The following is a 21281-nucleotide window of genomic DNA, read 5'->3' as shown; positions in this document are numbered from 1 at the left end:
CTCATTCATCATCTCCCTCTCTACATCATAAAGACAAGTTTTACATTAAAAATTGGTGGTTCACTGCAGTATTAGCATTTCTCCCTACTGTAACTGCACTTTACAGCTGCAACAATGTTCAGTGTTATACCCTCTACTAATTTGGTAAGCCAAAAAGGCAGATACTAATGGAAAGGAGCTTAGAATGTGGATGTTAAATAAACTAATATTGTAAAAAATGACAGAGTCTGTTACAGCGCTATACCGGCAAGATTCTTTTGCCATCTTCATCAGAATGCAACTCAACAGAAGAGCTGGAGAGGAATGAACCACACACAACACAGCAACAAATGTTGGAGCATCCTGAAAGAGATACATGCTGATACACTGTAAAGCTTAAGGTATCTAAATGCTGCATGACAAACCCAAGATAGGATATGGAGGGGGCAAGAAAAAGACAGACAACCATAAACAAAACCACTCCAGTAATAAACATTAGTCCTCCAGCTCATATGTATCTCAGTAGCCAAGAAAAACAAAAAAATCCGAATGATTTAAAATGTTCTGCTCAACAGTGGAACCACAATCCTTTTGTAGCATAAGAAAATTTCTATTCCAGTTCCACCCTACTGAAAGATTAACTCAACTTCTGCAACAGCAAGCAAATTACAATGCAAGTGGTATTTCAGGAAATGAAGACACAAGAACATTCTGTAGAGAACAGAGAAATGAGCATCATACCTACCAGGTTTGAATGTAATTAGACAGGATCGGTTTGTGCAAGTGCCCTCTGGGAATATCATTATCTTGAAGTAAAAAAAAAGTTGACTTTTAAGAACTATTTCAATGTGATTTATAAACACATCTTTTCAAAGCTAACATTAACTGATTACAGTGAAAAAGTTTTCAGGGAAAAACAGTTTAGTTAGAGTAACAAAAAATAGTGTTCAATAAGTCAAGTAAAGTTCTGTCTCAGTAATATTTTTCTTTATCTGTATATTTGCCTCTTTCTTTGCCACCAATAACAGTTCAATTGGAACACTGACAGCAGCCAGAAACACTTGTGAATACAAGAGAATTTTCCTAAAAGGTTTTGGTGCTGGTCAAAACATGTTCTGTTCTACACCAAAATAAAATTCCTGCTCCCAAGCTACCTGCTTACAGTCTAAGAAAAGAAAGACTTATTTTCTTTCTGTATTCATTACTTGGCATGTGCACAGATGTCAGAATGATCAAGGTTGAAAATATCTAAACAGAATTCTAACACAGCAAAAAATGCTCAGGTTGAACCAAATTCAAAGGAAGAGGTTTGATTGCAAAAAAGTTTCAGACAGCAAAAGGCGAAGAACTGCTGAAATTTTGTTGAGTTACAGAACAAGACATTTAAAGGAACTAAAGGAAATAAATACATATAGGGGACAGACTAGAATCAACATTACTAGTTTTATTGCCCACTCTGGTACTAGCTTGCTGGATACTCTGAAAATCACTTCAGCTCTGCAACTCAGTTTCTTCATCTGCAAGAATATTTACTTTTTCAAGTGCTTTGAAACCTATTGATGAAAGTCATGATGTGAAAGATGTGTATCACCTTTCTGTCCCATTGTTTATAATGTTGCTGTAGTCCAGTATGTGGACATAACTACTGTAGTAGTAGCAATGCCATGAAAGACATACTATATCTTAATCTCAAAAATTCACAAGAAGAATGCTTCAAATTTTCAAAATAATCACATGCTTCTAGAAAATGGAGATGTTTGACAGTCATCCCTTCCTTTCCCTTACTCTCTTCCGAGGCACATTATAAATAGTCACATCTCAGGTGCAGAAAAAACCCTGAGCAACTTATTTTAGCAATGTTTTAATCATGTGGACCAATAGAGGTGTACCCTGGTTACTAGAATATCTAAATTGCTTGGGCTGTCTTGGCCAGTATCACATCTCCAACAATGACTGTGTGCCAAAATCCTGAGCAGGGCAAGAAGACATAATACTCCCCCAGATACTCTGCTGAGCACCTGATTATCTTCTTCTCTGAGGACTTTCTAAAGCTGCTATTGTCTATCTATTTAGTATAGAGTTGTCTTCCCATGTACTTATTCAGTCTCTCTTGAAACACACTTTAATGAAAAAAAACAGTGTCTCGTGCACGTAAGAGTCTTACATTGTGTTTTCTAGAAAGAGAGGGGGGAAATCCCACCCCCACAAACCATCTAAAGCATCTTAGAAGGAAAAAAAAAAACCTGCATATCCAAAGCCTGGAAATGCCAAATATCATCTGTCACACAGTAGTGGCATACAGTACCTGTGGCCATTTACCATCAGACTGAGCACGCCTCTTTATCTCTTCAACAGTTCTCCTGCGAGAATCCTGGTCTGACCGAGATACAAATACTGGTCGGATGTATTTAATTAGAGCTGAAGAGGAAGGAAAACAAAAACAAGCAAACCATCCTTTATTTCCCCTTTGTTTGAAAAGATTCCCTCCCCTGCCCGCACCCCCTGTACACCTCTGGACAAAAATTTTTGGTACAAGTACATAATTACTTTACTACATTACACTGCAAACTTCAATACTCAGCTGAATTATTAGTTTCATTGAAATATTTTCATGAATACCTGTGAAGAAAATAATTTTCACAATTTTCACCCTTTGTACTTGTTCAATTTTTAATAGACCATTACACATACATCACAGAATTTAACACATGATTTCACGTATTATGCATACTTTTCTGCAACAAACCAGCTGTGGCTGACTATAGGCCATTTCCTCCTACCACAAAAATCACAAAATCTATAGCCACCCCCAACCCAGCAAAGTATCAGGAATCTCCCTATGCATGTGCTTCCAAAGGACATCCTGTGGGCAAAACTGTCACTGTCTTTAGAACTTTTATCTTCTATGATAGCTCAGCTTCACTGAAAGCACACCACCAAAGATATTCTATACACAGATTATGTTATCTTTTCGGGGGAAATCAGCATCATCAAAAGAAAAAGCATGCTTATTTTCTGAGCTGTCATCTGTTTGATTGTTCCTCATACTACACGAAACATATCTCAGACATATTCTTCCTGACTCAGTGGGAAACATACATAGCCAGATACAAAATGAGCCTGAGCAAGAATCAGAAATCAGTCCACAATATCCTCTCCATGCATGTCTGTCACAATGACACCGAGGCCCACTTACAAAATAAGTAGCATATACAACTCTTGCAGTGTCAAAAAGCATTACAAGAAAAGCACGTTCAAATATACTACTTCATGGTTTTACTTAGGCAGCCTTCAAATACCTTTTTACCACTTTTGTATCTTGTAATCTTATTTGAAAGTTTAAGAGTCACTAAATCACAAGCTATTCTACGCGCCTCAAATACAAAATACAGTTTTCATCTTTCCAACCACTGCAAGATCTGTTTGCTGACACTAGTTGTATAATCAATCTTCTTTTGTCAAAGATAGACCTGCTGCATTAACAGATCAGCCAGTGCTTAAAGTATGAAGAAAAAAAAAGTGTAAGGAATTACAGTCCTGTAGTAGCCAGCAAAAGCTGCTGGTTCTGTTGTTACCCCACTGGCAATTTAGCCAGTAACTCACCAAAATCCTGCTATGGTTCTATGAAGCTAATCCATCACACCTTACAGCAAGTTGCCAAACATTCAGCCAGCCTCAGAAATACTGCTTTTATCCCACAAGTTGTTGAAGTTTAGGAGACAGTATATGAGAGAAAAATTACTCTTGCACTTTTTCCTACTCTTAGACAATATCCATAGAACAATGCTTGCTGGGGGAGCAAAGATGATCATGGGTCAGCTGGGGTTACTGCTGTGGAAAGGTTCAAAAACCAAACAGAAACTCCAAAACAAACCACAAAACAACAATACACAAAAACCTGAAAACAAACAAAAACCCAGAACAAGCTATAAAAAACACGAAGGAAGCCATACTTTGTTTCATGACTGTTTATTTTGTTCTTAGTGATGCTAGACATGAGTTTCCCCTAATGCTGCAAATTACTATTCTGTAAAAAAAAAATAAAATAAGTAAAAGACGACAAAACACCTTCAAACATCCTCAGCCTTCACCCTGAAGTTTCTTTTACATTAGGCCCAAATGATAGAATTTAGGTTATTTCAGGCCAAGGAGTGAACAAAATAATTCCAGAGCTCTGAGGCTGGTGGCTGAGGATGTGCCACAAGCAGGATCTTCTTTATAACACACAAAAGTAGGTAAGCAGATAGATTCTATTCAGGGCAGTATGACAGATACATAAGACTGTAGACAATTTACCAATTTTGAGTCTCTAAACACTAATGTAATCTATGTCCGAAAAATGGACAGGCAAGCAGTGTTAACCTGGGAGATTTACTGTTAGAACCTTCCCAAGTGCAAGCTACTAAAATGTTACCAAGCTCCAAAATAACACAATGCAAATCATCTTACAAATGGACACCACCACAAACAGCAACACACTCATGTGCAAAGAAGAACTCTGATAGCATGTTGAAAAAGAACAGAGACAACTGAAAGCTTGGTTTCTTATGGATTTGTCCTGCCTGTTGAATTATATGATACAAAACAGGCTGCAAGACAAGTTCATTTCTCACAGTTCAGACGCTATTTTTATGCGGCTTGCAGAACTTAGTATCTTTTAAACGATCAGATTTCTTTCAAATATGTGTGAAGCCATCACTATTTCAACTCATCACATCAAATCTTAGCTTAATAGGGTGATTGTATCAAGACTTACTTCCTTAGGGATGAGACTAAAAAGCTGACAGAATTCTTGTTTTAACATCTAACAGCAACTTAAGATCCTATAAGCCACCTACTACCAAGCCCTTATTGGCCAAGTCCAACAATTTAAGTGAGAGTGAAATTCTCAGTTATCAGTAAGAAGCTGAAGGTACATACCAAGGGAAGGCTAGCTCCGTACTTGTCCTTCCTTGTAAGATCTTTTCATAACCACTTCTGAAAACAGAGCACAAGGCTACACAGACCTTTACTCTCACCATGTATTTTCATGTTCAGTAAATAGACAGGACTCTGAAAATTCAAAGGCTGTACCAAATCAATCTGCACCATAAATAGTCAGGAGCAGGGCCAAAGCTCTGTAAAGAGAAGCTAAGAAACATACCAAATAGGTGGGCAAGATGAGACTGCGATGAGAAGACAACTCAAAACATAGGGAAGCCTGGAGACAGTACTGTAAGGTAGTATATGAGGCAAGGAATAGCAGGACTAGAGCAAAGTCAGGGCAGGAGCAAAAAGCAACATTTACAAAAATGCTTCAGACAGCTGGCATACTGAGCAACTAAAGGAAACAAGCAGAACTGTGCGATTATGCTTAATAAATAGAACATACACTTAGCCTTCTCTGCTCATCAGTTGAGCTGTCCAAGACCAATTGTTACCAGGTAGCAAAGACAAGATTCTGAAAGATTAAAACCACCCTTAAATTATAAATTCTAGTGTACAATGGCAGACAATCCCTCAGTTCACAAAACTGACCTTGCCAGTGTCATTATTCTTGCTTTTTCTTTAGTGGTGGCAGTCCTACTCAATGTAGTCACCCTCCTCCCCAATTCCAGCTCATTACAAGTCTTTCTGGAGACAGGTGACACACGCTGTACTCCACCTTCTTGAGCAAGTGCTTGCAATGCAAACAGTACTGCCAGTAATTCATCAAAACCTGCACCTTGCAGGGCAGCCAGAATGCCACAATTACACTAACCAATGGAAAGTTGTTCTAGCACAAAACCAGCCTTTTTTAAGACAGCCTGTAAAAATTCACAGAATCATCTAGGTTGGAAAAGACCTTGAAGATCATCTAGTCCAACCATTGAGAGTATTGCTTTAATTAATGGCAGGGTGGCAGCTCCAACGGATTTCAGAACCATCACTCCCATGCAATCATTTCAAGCACCAGCTGATGCATAAGCAGAAAAAGTTTTCTTTCTGATGAGCTGAACACACACAATTGGTGTCAGTGAACTTCTCGGGATAACAGGGGGAAAAAAAAAAGGGTATTACACCTCTTTATTTCTAAGCAAATTTGGGTGATGAAACCTTGTTTCAAATCAAGACATGGAGTGCTATTTAACATACAATAGAAAAAAGTATTTTAACAAACCATTTAAATGACGCTTGACAGTTACAACCATACAGTAGATAAAGCTATGCTGACAGCATCACTACTGGTCTACAAAGTGTCAGAGAACACAAAAAGCAACACAATGGCAATGTGGCACTAAATACTGTTCTAAAATGTATCCATACACACATTTTTGAGTAGGCAGCTACATTTTCACCACTGGAAAAAAGAGTGACAGATCTGTGGCAAAAGTAGTCAGTGCCAAACCTGAGGCTTTCACTTGGCCTCTCCTCCAACCAACACAAAATCCCATCACATACATTTCTCTGACACACTGAGATGGCAGCCTATAGAGCCAGTACAACTGACTATTTGCATTTACATGGAGGTAGGCTGTGTAATACAGGTTGACTTGCAGTGGGATAATCGTTTACATCAATTTCTCCTACTTTGGCAAAAAATGCAGATTCTTTTTCTAATTGCAGTTGCCCTCTTGTGCATTCTGTATTTAGAGCTTACAAAACCCATGAAGGTTAAAGGTTGAAAAGTGCTATCTTGGGCTTAATTTTTAAGAGCTGCCTTACTCAAATGAACACGCTCACAAAGTTCTGAACTCACACCTTTTCTAATGAAGTAATATCTAATATGAAAACTGCTCCTTTCTGAAGAGAAAAGAAGAAATCTGCAAGGGGCTCTGAAGTCTTTGGGAAAAAAAAAACATTAAGGTTCTAGAATAAAATAGTTTCCTGTGTATATGGACACAGAGACCTTAAAAATGGAAAACTCAAGCCCACATACAACAAATAAACAAAGTTGTATCAACGAACAAAACTAAAGTCAACCAAAATTAGGATCTTTCCACTTGGAGTTTTATTGTACTTAGAGAAATAGTGTTATTGTAGTCATGGTACTCTTCTAGAGATTTGTAAAGTTAGTGGTGGTATCTTATTTAGAGCAATTATACACAAACATACACTTTTTTGACCCAAGCCTGAACCAACCACTAAAGCTAAATAGGTGTTGAGAACAACTCTGCATTTGACTAAATGGTTAGCAGATAGAGCACCTGACAGAACAGATACAAAGTATTCCTGATATATGGGCAGTGTTAATGAGAAAGTTCTCACAATTTCCAAAGAGAAAGGCAGGAAACATGCAGTCTGTAGGACAAGGAGAGGTCAGTAGCAAGAGGTAAATAATAAAGAGATTTTCTTCAGCTTTAACAGAAGTAAATTCCATGGTATTTGGGCTGGTCTTTCAAAATGTCATCTATTTCCTTTAAGGACTTCTTGACGGACAAAGACGCTTTTCATATCACAAAGATTGCTGTTTGCTCTCACACCTGCAATACCTGTATGAGGGCATGGCTGTATGTTTTAGATTTCTGTTGCCAGTCTAAAAAGTAATTTCTGAAGGCAGTTGTGTTGGTTTTCAGGTTTCCTATATACCGTAGCTTACAGTTTTCATAAATTATATTAACTAGGATCATTTTAAAAAGCAATGGTGGTTTAGGCATTCCAGCAACAATTTAAATGAGAAGTAATTATTACTAAGTTTATGGTGAACTAAAAATAACCCAACGAGTGCATCCAGGATTCCAACCCAAATATAGGCATACCTATAATACATAAGTGACAGTGCAACTATTTCAAGTCTCTCCAAGAGAGCTCCTGTGAGGACTGAAATATTGCAGGATCATCTGGGTGTCCACAGCCTGAAGGAAACTCTGAATTTTGAAACAAAAGTTTTTAAAGAAAAAGATAAAATGGATAAGCTTCGCAATTACTTCGAGATACCCCTCAGAATTTGGGAGTTCATTTGTGTACAGAAGGAAGACTACAACAACAACAACATAGCATAGGATGCTGGCATTCAAGCTGATGACCTTAACAGTGTTTAAGTTGAGGATTTACAGCATATAAAGAGAAGAAATCTGTAATGCCTTCACCTTACAGCAGGTTTTTCCAAAAGGGGTTTAAGGACTGTTTCGATGAATCACAGAAGTATCTAAATGTGAGGTCCTCACTGAAGAGCTATGAGTCTACCACAGTTTTAATCCTTGTGTGCTAAGGAAGGTATGGGGCAGGGAGGGGAAGCAAATGGGGTGGAGGACTGAGTCGCGTAACAGAGCTGGTGAGTAAATAATTTGTCACCTTTTGAGTTCCTATATGAAAACATACCCATCTACCAGAGCATAAATGTTTCCCACTGAATTACTTATTTCTTTCCTTTTAGTCATGATGCTCAAGAAAGTTTACTAGATGTGGAAAAAAATGTCCACCACAGAATTTCTACAGCACAGTATATTCTGCCTTCCTCTATAGTTCTTCTGTATGCTGCCAAGTACAAATGACCTCTTTCCCCTTTATAAACTTAACATATCATCCATTCATTTCACAGGTACCAACTTCCTCTTTTTCAGAGGTTGGGGTTACAGATACTGAGAATTTGCTTTAAGTTTAAATTAGATCATCACCTTAAATTTAGTTTTTAAAAGTTCAGACCACAGGAGATGTTTGAACCACGCAAGTTAACCAACAAAATCCCCACCAAATCATATTTACCGTCAAATCCCTTTTCCTTCTTACTGAAGTATTTCTGCAGTAGCACTGACCACTTCAGCAATGAAAAATAACTTTTTATCCAGGCTGCTTTACCAGCCAAAAATAAGTCAGTGAAGTGTAACTATCCAGAATTTATGCAAAGAGCTTGTCCTGACTTGAGGTGGAGACAAGCAGAAAAAACAGGAAAGTTTAAGGACCTGTGCTGATAAATGAACTGATCTAACTTCTTCGGTCAATATAAGGTGCAACAGATTTGTAGATGTCATCTTCCCTGGGCTGCACATTTTACACTAAAGTAGTCCGTCAAACTTCACATCTCCAACCTACCAAAACACTGGAAAGCCACTGTGCAGAAATACATGTCCTTCTTCAGCATCGTGGTGGTGTGCTCCATCTATTCTGGCATTCTCTACTTATCTGATACTGATTTTTTTGATGACCACTGACATCTCATTTATATTTGGGCAAGCAGTTCCTCCCCAGAACTTGTTAACCTAGTGTGTGTGTGTGTCAAGTAGGTAATTTTCTTCACTACTGACCACTAACTGAAGAAGTCACAACTCTTCAATCAGACCAAAAGAGCTTTTTTTTTTTTTTTCTTTGTTTTCCCAAAAAAAGGAAGTTGTCTGAAAAAGTCACAAGACTTAAGTCTGCTTCTGAAATTGGACTTTGTGGTCCAGGAGAACTGCCTTCAAGACAGCACTGAAACACTCATACACAAACACACTTGTGGAATACTTCCAATTCCATATCAGCAGGCTTTTAATCATCTGGACTTAAAAGTGGATCAAAATTTTGATATTCCATGACTGGCAAACTAAGGGTACAGCAATACAGGCAACTTCTCCAGAAACCTATTAAAATACTTTGCGAACCAATCTTGGTAACCAGTTGCATCAGATCTTTTTATGCCTGAAAAGCACCCAATCCCTCCAGTACGCAATGTACAATGTCCTGACAAACACTGTCATTACATCAAAAAGCCAAACTTACTTATATCATATTTGGATATTCTCAGTGAAGATCTACTCTTCATCCAAAGTCCTCATCCTTGAAAACTATCTTCAAATCTCCTCTGCTGCTTAACTTTTTACATGCTGAAGTCTGTTCAGAGTTAAATGAAGTTTATTCAAAACTTCCCAGAAGATTCTGAATGACCATTAACAAGACTCAATTAAGAGATAGCAAGGTTAGGATTATCAATGGCTGGCTCCAGAACTTCACTGGACATGGTACAAGTTTGTAAGATTTAAAAAACTGAAAAACATAAAAAACCAATTCTAATCTCTCTGGGATAAATTCAAGATGCATGTCTGGAGTGTTGACAATTCACCAAGCAATCCAAGAAAAACATGAACACCTTCTCACAGATAGCATAAGAGTGATCCAATAACATGAAATACATTTTTGTGTGTATAGAGAAGTGTAAATACATTGGAATTAAAACACTAGATCAAAGGAGAAGAGGATAGTCAGTACCATCTGCTTCACAGAAAACCTCTTTCAAGCAGGAAAAAAAACCCACTTTAAAAAAATCACAACTTCACTCCACTGGAAAGTTTTTACTAAATTTTAAGCCAAACTAATTACTACAGTGATTACTCACCTCTCTGTTAAGGTCTATTTGATAAACTGCTGTAATTAATGTGCTCATATAAAAGTGTTCCTCTAAAAACAAAAAAGGTTTTTGAACTCTGAATCCCACTTACGACCCTTGCCATGTCTCAATTCTGTGGCATTTTTCTGAATGCTTCATAAAGAACTACACAATTTTTGTGGCTGCATGACATATAGCAAATGCAGCTATACAGGACAAAGTACTCATTTACTTGACTGCACTGTACATTCCAGTAATATTCCATCAAATCACAGTATGCAGTTTTTCTGTTTTTCCTGTAACTGGTTTTGCTCACACACATGAACAAAATCAAGTGAATAATTTTTAAAATTTATTATAGTAAGTCTAGAATTTCAATTGACTCCTTTAAAAGTTAGCTTAAAATTAAATTAGGTATATAGGAAATAGTTTGAACTATATGATATGCTTTATCTGTGCCACATTCAAGGTAACTACAACCTCTAAACCCCTACAGGCTCTCCTCAGGCTTTCCCACCAGTCCCCACTGAATTTATTACACGGGATAGTTAAGCAGCTATTATAGCGTTCTGTCAAATGCCATTCTGCTGTTTCATCACATTCCAGTAATACACCATGGCCTGAAGTTACCTCATCTAGTTTGGGTCCTCCAAATAATCCAGCTGCAAGTAAAGGAGAGCACCACATGGATTACTTTATTTTGCTGACCTAGCAATTATCAAACAGTTAACTGAGTCAGCTGAGAAAGACGATAAATCTGCCCCTGCTTCTATGGCTGAACTGCTCCTAAAGCCCAAGCTGGCCTGGATACACCTATACTATACAGGAGTGTCAGTATACTGTCTCACAGCAGTATCTTCTTTCAGTATTAGACAATGGAGTTCAATTTCTTTTTGTTTTCACATTATGCTTGTTTGTATACATTTGTTTTTAAAAATGCATGCCTTCACCCTTTTTGTTCAAAGCATCTATTAATTTTTACACTGATTTTTTACTGCCACAAACATCTACTCAACTCTACGAGTCAGATATTCAATGAAATTGAGATACAGCTACAGCTCTGGTCTAAGCTTTACCCGAGACCTTTATACCAAGGGTTTCCCCCCTACACAGAGCTTCCAGATGTAACCACTCACCATTCGTGGCCATGGCTCAGTTTCTGGTTTTGAACATGTCCTTAAAACCACATTGCTAATGAAATTTTAGGAGGATGTCAACACCAACAGCCTGATTCTACCTAGTTGTGAAGGAACTCAAAGCTTTTGTTTAGACTTTAATCAGAGTCCCTACTCAAGGACAAAGTAAAATCTTTTCTCCTTTTTACACTACCCTTAAAAATCTACACAATGAGACACAGAAAGAGTCTTTGAACTTTGCTGGTCTCTAGACACAACACAGTGGGTTTCTTCAAATTGCTTCTACACATGCACTTTGAAGTCTACAAGCCTAAAAGCTTAAAAATATTTGTCACAACTGCACCAAAAATCACAAGTCTCTCAAGCTTTTGTGAGAAGATACACTGATAACTCCAAAGACAATATTCAAACACTACTGACTTGGGCATCTGCATTTCTTAATCTGACTGAACAACAATCTGCTCTTGCTCATCTCTCACACCCTGCCTGAAACAAACTTACTGACGCATAAAGGATTAGCAGCACTCCCTCAAGGCAGGGCACCATTCAGAGCAGACAACATTCCTAAAACATATTTCTGGGATGGCACCCCAACTTGCACCAAGAAAGAAGATTTGGTGGAATTCCTCTATAGCCTCACCCCTTCGCTTCTGTAGGCCCATCCTAACTTTTCTATTTTTCAGGTCTTAAAATGTTGCTATTTCACTGTAAATTTAACCACGAGTTCTGTAGGATTGTTTTTACTCCGTACAATGATTCGACTTGAGAGAAAGGGGAAAAAAACCAACATCCACACAGTTTTTTCTATTGACATTCAAAGTAGTCCAGTAAAAAAAAAAAAATCTCACCATATATTATAGCATAATTTTCTTTGTGTTTCAGGCCTTCTCATACACAACTAGTGAACTTCCTAAGGAATCATTTTTAATTGTTCTTGAAAAATTACATATCTGTCAACTTACTTCCCCAAACAGGAATATCTTTGCTTTCTGCTTTCATCACAATGGAGGCAAAGGTCATAGTCACTGGAATGGCGTCAAAGTATGAAGAATGGGGAGCCACAGTTAATATTGCTGCTTCCGCTGGCAATGCCCGTCTGCCTTTTACACTTATCCAGTGGAATCCACCAGCAAGCCACATCATTCTCATGATTGCTTTCAGCAAAATATCCACTATCCTGTAAAGAGTTGAGAAAACCGTTATGCTGCTACAGGAATACCTTAAAATAACAAGAAGAAAAATGTTACATAAAAACTTTTGAAGCATGACAAAAGTACAGATAGGATATGCTGCTTAAACATAGCAGGAACACTGCATAGACTGTTTTCTCTTTCTGAGCAGATTTAAGACCACTTTCAAACAAGATGCTCTTCAATTTAATTTCATGCCTGAAAATTATTGCTTTTTAATCACAGAAAGTTTGGCATTTAATTTATAATTAAATTAATTTTGATTCAGACTATGACTGTTGAGTTTTTTCTATACAATGTCTAACAATGCTTTCTACTAACACCAAAACCACTCTAAAAAACTGAGTCCTGAAAAATGCTATTAGGATACTGCTAAAATGCAACAACTCTTGACTCCGCGTTTTGAGTTTACACAAACAAAGCAGTGGAGAAATGTAGGGCAGGTATACTCAAACACAGGGATGCCTACAGAACATATCTGGGAGCTCTGGAAATATTTTACTTTCTTTCCTTTTTCCCCACCTCCTTCTCAATCGTTTGGTTTTTTTGGTTGGTTTTTTTTGGGGGGTGGGTTTTCCCTGCTTGTCTTTTCATGACTGTTAGACAGTTTAAAAAGAGAAACATTTACTTTGAACCAACAGGGTGCAAAAACCAAACACCACTATTTGTTATACTCACAGGGATTGGAGGCTGGAGAGCAGGGTGACACTGAAAACTGGATGAAATGGGGGATGGACAATCTAAAAAGCTTCCAAATAACTGTATGCAAGATTGAAGGCAGTGCATTATCCCTTTAGTTACTATACTGATATAATTCCAAATTAAACATAAAGTCGTATGCCTCTGTGGTTCTCAATCTCCTTCCCTCCTGTGATGCAAATACAGTCAGCTTCCCTCATGCTAGTGTCAGCTCCAAATTTTAAAGTTCTCTACAGAAGAGGTGATACACTCTTCCTTTCATGCTCCTCAAACAGCAGTTTTCATGGGTGGGTGAACAGTGTCTTACATTCTACCTTAATTAGCATTCCAATATCAATGCAGGCACAGACTTATTAATAAGCACCAAAGCATGGGGCAAGTCCTCAGAGAATCAACAGAAGTTTTGTCAATTCATCACAGGGTGAAGCAGTTGAAAACAACAATTGAGAATGAGAATATGAAATCTGGGCACATTCCATAGTGTCAATCTTCATAACAAGAAGTTGACATTACAGGAATAATTGAAATTGAAGGATGTCACAATGAAGCTTCACACTACATCCTCAATAAAGGTAAGAGACCAAAGACGATAAATTTTTCTCCCTGTAATTCTTGGGTCACCTGGTAAATCAAACAGTTGGGTTATTTTTAGTTTCCCACCTGAGGAAAAAGTGTTTAAATATTAATTTATATTTTTCTTTTGAAGAGAAAAGCAGGTCTGTGGGACAGGTATCAGGTATTTCCAATCTTCTCTATTTCAACCTGCTGAACTAAATAATGATTCTCTCAATATTTCACCAAATCAGTGACTCACTTTCGCCACCAGGAGAGGGGCTTTTCAAGCTCTTGCTCGTCAGATCCCATTGAAGCAATGAATGCAAAAGGCCAGGCCAGCAACATCATAAAAGCAGCAAAAAAGAGTCGGATAGGAAACAGAGTCAAGGTCATGAAGGCAATCTGCAAAATCCAAAACAAATGCATTATTCTAACATAGTCTTGGACTGAAAAAGTCAGTAATTCCTAGAAACTGATCTGAAGTCTTAACTTTAAAATATCTAATGTTAAAAGCATCAGAACACACTTCAATTCCAAGCAAATAATTGTGGTGTATGAGTTACAATACTGTATTCACCAGTGTTGATGACAGTTGAAACACTGCACACTCTTTAAAGCTAATGCAGACCTGGCTTTCCACACTTCTTCACACATAGGCTTGTCAGTGAACACCTCCCCACGTTCTTTTCCCTTTCTGCAGCCTCACATTAAGTAAATATTTAGCATGGGCGCGTTGTAAATCTTACTATGCTACAGAGAAGTCAGTCCATCTCAGCAGCTCCCAGTCACTGATGTGTACTTCAGCAGGGTATATTCATATGGCAATACAGGACCCAATCTGGAAAGCTCTTCCAGGGCTGGGCAGGCACCAGTTCCTCTGTTTCATGTTCTTGGAACCAGAAGCTGTGGGGAACATTGTGCAGAGACCTCTGGACAAACATCCTGACATGCGTATGAATTTAAGTTCCAGGTCTGTGCTAACAAGCACAACCTCTTGGCAAGCAGAGGTTTTCAAGAAGTTATCCTCCCCAGGGAAGCCACAGTGAACCTAGTTGCTTCTGCAGCTCCTCGCAGCGCTCCAGTTCTTGGCGAGCCCACTCCCAGCGGGTCAGCCCTCTGCCTTCAACTTGCTGAAAAACATGTCATTTTGGAACTACTCCCACAGTCTTTTGAAGAATTCTCCCAAATGTAGGGAGGGCCTTTCCTGAGCTATTTGGAGCTGCTCCCAATAGTCCTCCAGAAAACACAACTTAAGAACTATCTGTGCAATGATCTGCTTGCTACAGGAAACAGTTCCAGGAGCCAAGAGTCCCATCTTCCTCACTCAAAGGACAGGAAGAAAGAAAAAAAAGCTCTTAAAGTGGAGGAGGGTACAGCTTCAGATGACTGGCTGAGGGAGAGGGAAACTGAAAACTGTTTGAAGCTGACTGGGGTAGCACCAAAGCTCCTCAAAGCTGTGCAGTGGAGTCTAACAGATCAAGAAGACACTATGAAATAGAAGGGCCATGTAAAGAAAGAGAATTCGAAAGGAAATATGCTACATATTCATAAGTGCACCAGATGAGGTAAAAAAGCACTTTTCAGCATCACAATGGCTGGGCAAGGATGAGTAATGAGGCATAAGGTGCTGTCTCATGCTGTGCTTAATCTGATGCATCTCCAGGCTGCTGTGGAAAGCATTATTCATATTATTCTTCTCTTCCCTGATGTAGATCTAGACCTCATACAGGTCAGTTTTCCATTGATCAGTTCCTGCTTCCTCTCACTTCCCAAAACAGCTCAATAACCAACTCACCCTGTAGCTGCACAGATTTGTAGATCCATGGTAGGCAAGGAACACACAGCAGGAGAAAAGCCTAAGCTAGTAGTTCCAAACCCTAAGCTACCAGCCCACTGCAATGTCAGATTTTACAGTGATGGTTCAGACTGGCAACTTCAGCTTGTAACAACGATGCTCTCACTCCTCAAAACTGGATTCCAGTCCCTGGGTGGACTGCTTCAGTTTGCAGAATTGAAAGAAAAAGGATTTTTTTTTCTCAGATAGGCTAGTTTCTCAGAGGATGCAGTACAACTTCCCAAACTGCAATGGTCAGATGAGCACTGAAGTCATACCAATTCAGGCAACTCTGCATTCATAGACAAGACCACCATGCCTGGCAGCAAACAGGGGAGCATTCATCTGCAAAGTGGAGAAGAGAGAACAGCTGCCTTCTAAGCTCATAAAATGACAAGGAAGCACCAGCTGTCAAGAAAGAAGGGAAACAAAATGCAGGTGAGGACACAGTCCTCTGGGATTCACACCCGCTCCCTCCCACTCCTCAAAGTCTCCTCCTATACCAGAGCAAAGCTGAATGGCAAGTGAGTGGTGGTGAGCTACTCAGTCCTTTGCATCTCCGTAGCAATCCCTTTTTATCAAGATCACATCAGAGCAACATTGCAGAATGGAAGAAGTAGTTGCATCCATAAGCTCGTAAAAGATCCATAAATGCACAGAAAAGGCCTCTTGGTCTTCTGTGTCCAGAGGCAGTAGTGGTGGAAATGGCCAGCAAGAAGCAGTTCTATGTACACAGGTGTACAGGGTCTGGCCGTGACACCAGCCTCTTTTCTAGCACGTGGTAGTGCAGTACCTGTCCACACAAGAAATTTGGTAGGAGGGGAGTAGTATGTCTGGCCCCTGAAGAAGGTTAAGAATCAACAAAGACACTACTAACATTTGAAAAGTAGTTCAGTCTATGTCTACATTCAGATACCTTCCTGGGTAAGAAAGCTTCTAGCCTATAAAGCCTAAAATTACAAACTCTATCTGGTAATAAGTCTTCATATGAAAACACCTGTGTTTTGAGATACATTTAAAAAATGCTAAAGGTCCATTTGGAGTTGTACCTTGGGAGGTTTAGCGTGTGACATTTTCTCAAGAAGGATTTGTCTACAACCCATTTAACATTTGCTGGTCTACAGGATCCTATTTAGTTTTTCAGAAGTTGTAGTACATGCTGTGGAAAACCAGTGGACAGAAGGAAGGGAGAGGATGGTCTTACAGCTTGTAACAGAAGACTGCCCTGGGAAACTATATACCACTCTTCCATCACAAGGGCTTCAATCTGATGTAAGGCAAGTCACTTGAACTAAATAGGTATCATATGTTCTCCTCGTTTAGAGACTCTGCATTCAGATTTGAGTATGAACTTACAATTAAGGTATAAAATATGAACTTAAGCCCTTTTTAAGTTCTCCAAAACATCAGCACTGAACAAAAGAATCACAGAGTACCCTTGTTTCTCTTTCTATATGTTTCCATTTCCTGTCTTGAAAGTCACTATCATAGCTCTCATGCACAGAGAAGCTGAAAAAAGGCATCTTTGAAATTAGTAATACAGTGAGAAACATCATTAAAAACCAGAAAATTTCCATGACATTACTAATGGTCACAAATTGAACAAAGAAAACAGGACTAACGAACGACACATTTAACATGGTGGAAGTTTTGATTTTTCTTTTAAACATATCAGAGACACTACATCTTGCCCCACACTACTTCACTATTATCATCCCTATAGCATCAATTCACCAGAGGTGGCACTGAAGGAGCTAGGAATTCATCCCCCAGCAATTCTCTTACTACCTACTTTCCCACTCTGAGAGTTCCCCGATTGACACAATCATGGAGATAAATATAGGAGTAGAAATTTTCATGTGCAACTAAGCCAATCTAACAGATCGTTGCTGCTGAAGAGGGTGGGTCCTGTTCACTCTCCCCTCAGTCTTCCCCGTTGAGTCAGCTCTAGCACTTATCTGAGCTTGCAATGAGCCAATACAGCTCATTAAGAGTGAAGAAAAGCAATCCCAGCAAAAGAAAACAATCAGAATACAGAAAAACACAATAATATGCTGGTTTAATGAGCCAAATCAGCTCACCAAGGCTGCAAAGGAACACCAGCACTGGTGCAATAAAAGGGCCAGAAACACTAGAAGAAAGGAAAATGGCATCATTTCGTGTTTTTAAGTGTCAGGGAAACAAAGCTGCAAACACTTTGTGAGAGCTCCAGCAATGCTTCTGCCTGTTCTGCAGAGGTAACTAGAATAAAGAGCCTTATGTGATAGGTGCCCAGAAGATGTTAGAATAACAAAATTCATGGTTAATGAAATCATGTCTGTCTTTCTTCCAGAAAGGACCTTTTTATAGTACTGAAATAAAACAGGTAGCTTCAAGAATGACCACCACTGTCACCCTCAGATCAGAGTAAAATAGCTACAGGAAGCATGGGACTGTTCTCAAATAGCCTTACTGCTTTTACACTCCTGTTACCTCCCAGTTTTTATAAAGCAAATAAAAGATGATGTGAACAATTCTTTGCACTCAAATGGATTTCTTTTTGCTGTTGCTCTTCCTCTTTGTGGTTGTTCTGTTGTCTTAACTTCTACCTTTTTTTCACTCCCAGTCTCAGCCTGAAAGGTTCTAAAATGCATTTACTTTTACTTGTATTAATGAGCAAAAAAACTCATCTAACCTCTTGCAGAGTACAGGATGAGGTAGGGATGAGGTGGTGGGGAAGATAATGGGGCTATCTAGCAGACCATCAGACAAAGAAGTGTCGTCTCCCAGTCCCCTGTGCTCACCAACTTCTTCACGTGTCTCTAGTCTCCACACGTTCCTAATCTTCCTCAATAGGCTTTGCAATCCCAGAACTCACCCCGTCAGATTCCCAGGGCAGAGACAAGAACCTGTGTGCCTACAGCTGAACAGGAAGTGACTTCAGCTGTAATACTTCAGACACAACCCTCAGTAACAGGCCAGAACTGTATGGAAGAGAAGGCACGCTGCTGGAATTCACCGTAAGGCAGCCTCCCCATTCAAGAGGTCTCTCTTTCTAGGAAAGCGACATTTCTCTTAAGTGGAACAGTTCCACACCTGCTCTTTAACAGCCTCTATCTCGAGCACAACTTTTAATCAGCAAAAAGGCTAGGAGAGCATGATTAAGGCAAAGAAGAAAATCTATCCCAGCTCTGTGTGTCAGCTTGTGCGCTTTTTCCTCACATAAAACTGCAAAATAAGACCGCAAGAAAGGCTGGGTGGAAGAACTCTGTGCCACTGTACACCAATAAAAGACTGCTCGCTTAAAAAGCAAGACCGAGCCACGTTCTTAAGTGAGGCTACTCCTTTGGACTGCACACTGTAAAACTAGTGAGCTTTAAACACTGTTGTCACTGAAGATAAGAAATCCTTGAAACCCAGTGGTAAAGCTCATGTCTCATACAGATGTACAGGGCAGCCCACTGAGAAAGCAGGTATGTTCCATGACCAGTCAACCTTGCTGGTGAAGTGCCTGAAGGTCTGTTAAGACTAACAAGAGATCAGCAATGCTAGTAGCTCCAATGCGACTCGATACCGCAAAAACCATGAGACTGGTACTCTGCCCTCCCAACAGTTTCTTTAAAATTCCTTATAAATAATCAAGTAGAAAGAGACATTAAAAAGATACATTAACCTGCAAAATAAAACATTGGTATAATTAGATACAGTCCTAGCCCATACAAGCACGTGCTATCTTTGCTTCTTTCTGCTCCCTGAAAGACTTCTACCTCATTAATTGCACAGAAAACATAACTTAAGGAGTAAAGTAAGGTTACATGGAAAATAAATCATTACAACTATGTGATTTATTGAGGAAGCTCTAGGTATAAACTAAATGAGGCAAATGACAAATCTTTTCTCCCTCCTCCCATTCAAACAATTTATCAGTAACAACTGAATACATACTGGAAAACTTGGATTAAAAAAAAAGTAAAAACCTTTTCCACTGGAGTCTGCTATGAATTCCTTGGCTGCCAGATACTTAACATGAGGCACATTCCGATGCTTTGTAAGTTAGGCCATACATGTCTTGTGTTAATATCTGGACAGCAACAGGGCAATGCAACAATGGACTTCACTCAGAATGTAAATTAATTTAAAGCTGGACCTAAAGCACCTTGATCCGAAAGGTTCAATATTAACAGATCTTAATTTCCATGTTGATAGGTACAGTAGGCTGTCAGGCACCCAAAACAATAGCTTTAAGGAACTGAAGTATTACAGTAAAGAAAGTAATAGAAACAGCCAAGCCTTTATTAAGTGAGCCTTTGACGGTAATTCTTCATCCAGCAAGTGACCCAGATTTTACCGAAAGCCTAAGCCAAGGGCCATGCACTCTGAATATCCTCACCGTGTGAGGTGAGCAAGGCAGATGCACAGAGGAAAAAAAAAACACCACCAAAAAAAACAACCCACGAAACAAAAAGCTATGCAACGACAAATTTGCATTTTCGTACCGATACCTGTCATCTCACACTACCTGTATAATGTGTAAATTACGCCGCAAGGATTATTTACCCAGGGGCCAAACTTCAGATGCATGGGATGCCTTGGCTACATCCCTTAACTCGGCACTAGAAAGCTGCCTCCACAGGACTGTTCCTCTACCCCCCCCTTAAAAAAATGAGCCACGAAGCCATTAAAAAAAAACAAAAACACCCATAAGCAAACACACACATACAGCCAAACAGTATTTTTTTTTTAAGAAAGCAGCGGTGAAGAAGTTGGGGAACACGCCCTCCGAGCGGCGGGCGCTACCGCGGCCGTTGTCCCCGCCAGCCCCCGCGCCTCACGGCCTCCCCCAGCCCCGGGCACGGCGACACCCCCGCCCGCCGCAGCCCGCCCAAGCCCGGCTTGCGCGCACACACTCACGCGCCGGTTTTCCCCGGTCCCGCCGCCCCCGGCGGCTCACAAAGCGGCGGCGGCGGGGTGTCCCCGCCCGCCGCAGGACGCGGCCCGCCAGCCGGTGCGCCGCGGGGGACGCGCGGAAGGAGGCGCCGGTGGGGGGTGGGCCGGGCCCTGCACGCCCCTACCTTGGCTTTCTCCAGGGGGCTGAGGCGCAGCTGGTGCACGAAGGGGCTCCGCGGCGGCGGCCCACGCTCCCGGCTGCCGGCCACGCAGCATCCCCGGCCGCGGCTGCTCAACTTCATGGCGGGGCAGGACTACGCGCGGCCCAGCACGGGAGAGGGGCGCGGACGCTGTGCAGCGACCGCTAGTCCCCGAGTAGCGGCGGCGGCGGCGGGCGGGTACCGGCAGCCAGCTCGCTCGCCACTAGACGCCGGCCCCCGCCCTCCTGTGGGCCCGCGCATGCGCCCTGCGCGCCGGCTACAGCGGCTCGCCCGGGCGCCGCTTCCCGCGTCGGTTGGTTGGGGCGGGGGGGGGCACCGCGCGCGCGTCCTCCCTCCCGCCCTTCCCCGCGTGTTGCCGCACGCGCGTGTCCACACCCACCTCCCCCCCCGCCCCCAAGTCCGACCGCTCCCCTCGGGGCATGCTGGGAGAGCGGCCCCGCGAGACGCCCCCCGCCCGCCCGCGCGCCGCGGGGAGACGGGCAGCGCCCGGGGGGGGCGTCGCGGGGGTGCGCCCCGGGTCCGGCCTGGCGCCTCCCGCGG

At 40.8% G+C, this 21281-nt stretch overlaps 1 protein-coding gene across 1 annotated transcript in view; it reads right to left on the bottom strand.

The window, feature by feature from the left end:
* Positions 1 to 20970, bottom strand: part of LPCAT1 (lysophosphatidylcholine acyltransferase 1) — a 72266-nt gene extending 51296 nt beyond the window's left edge. The window contains exons 1-5 of the mRNA XM_074899397.1: positions 20706 to 20970; positions 14080 to 14222; positions 12339 to 12553; positions 2285 to 2397; positions 725 to 785 (exon numbers count right to left, since the gene is read on the bottom strand). Coding sequence (XP_074755498.1) covers positions 725 to 785; positions 2285 to 2397; positions 12339 to 12553; positions 14080 to 14222; positions 20706 to 20822 — 649 coding nt within the window. The 5' untranslated portion in view covers positions 20823 to 20970. The remainder of the gene's footprint in view (positions 1 to 724; positions 786 to 2284; positions 2398 to 12338; positions 12554 to 14079; positions 14223 to 20705) is intronic.
* Between the last annotated feature and the right edge of the window lie 311 nt (positions 20971 to 21281).

Source organism: Athene noctua, chromosome 2 (genome assembly GCF_965140245.1).
Source record: "Athene noctua chromosome 2, bAthNoc1.hap1.1, whole genome shotgun sequence".
NCBI lineage: Eukaryota > Metazoa > Chordata > Aves > Strigiformes > Strigidae > Athene > Athene noctua.
The sequence above is the reverse complement of the archived record's forward strand: the minus strand, read 5'-3'. Positions and strand labels throughout refer to the sequence as shown.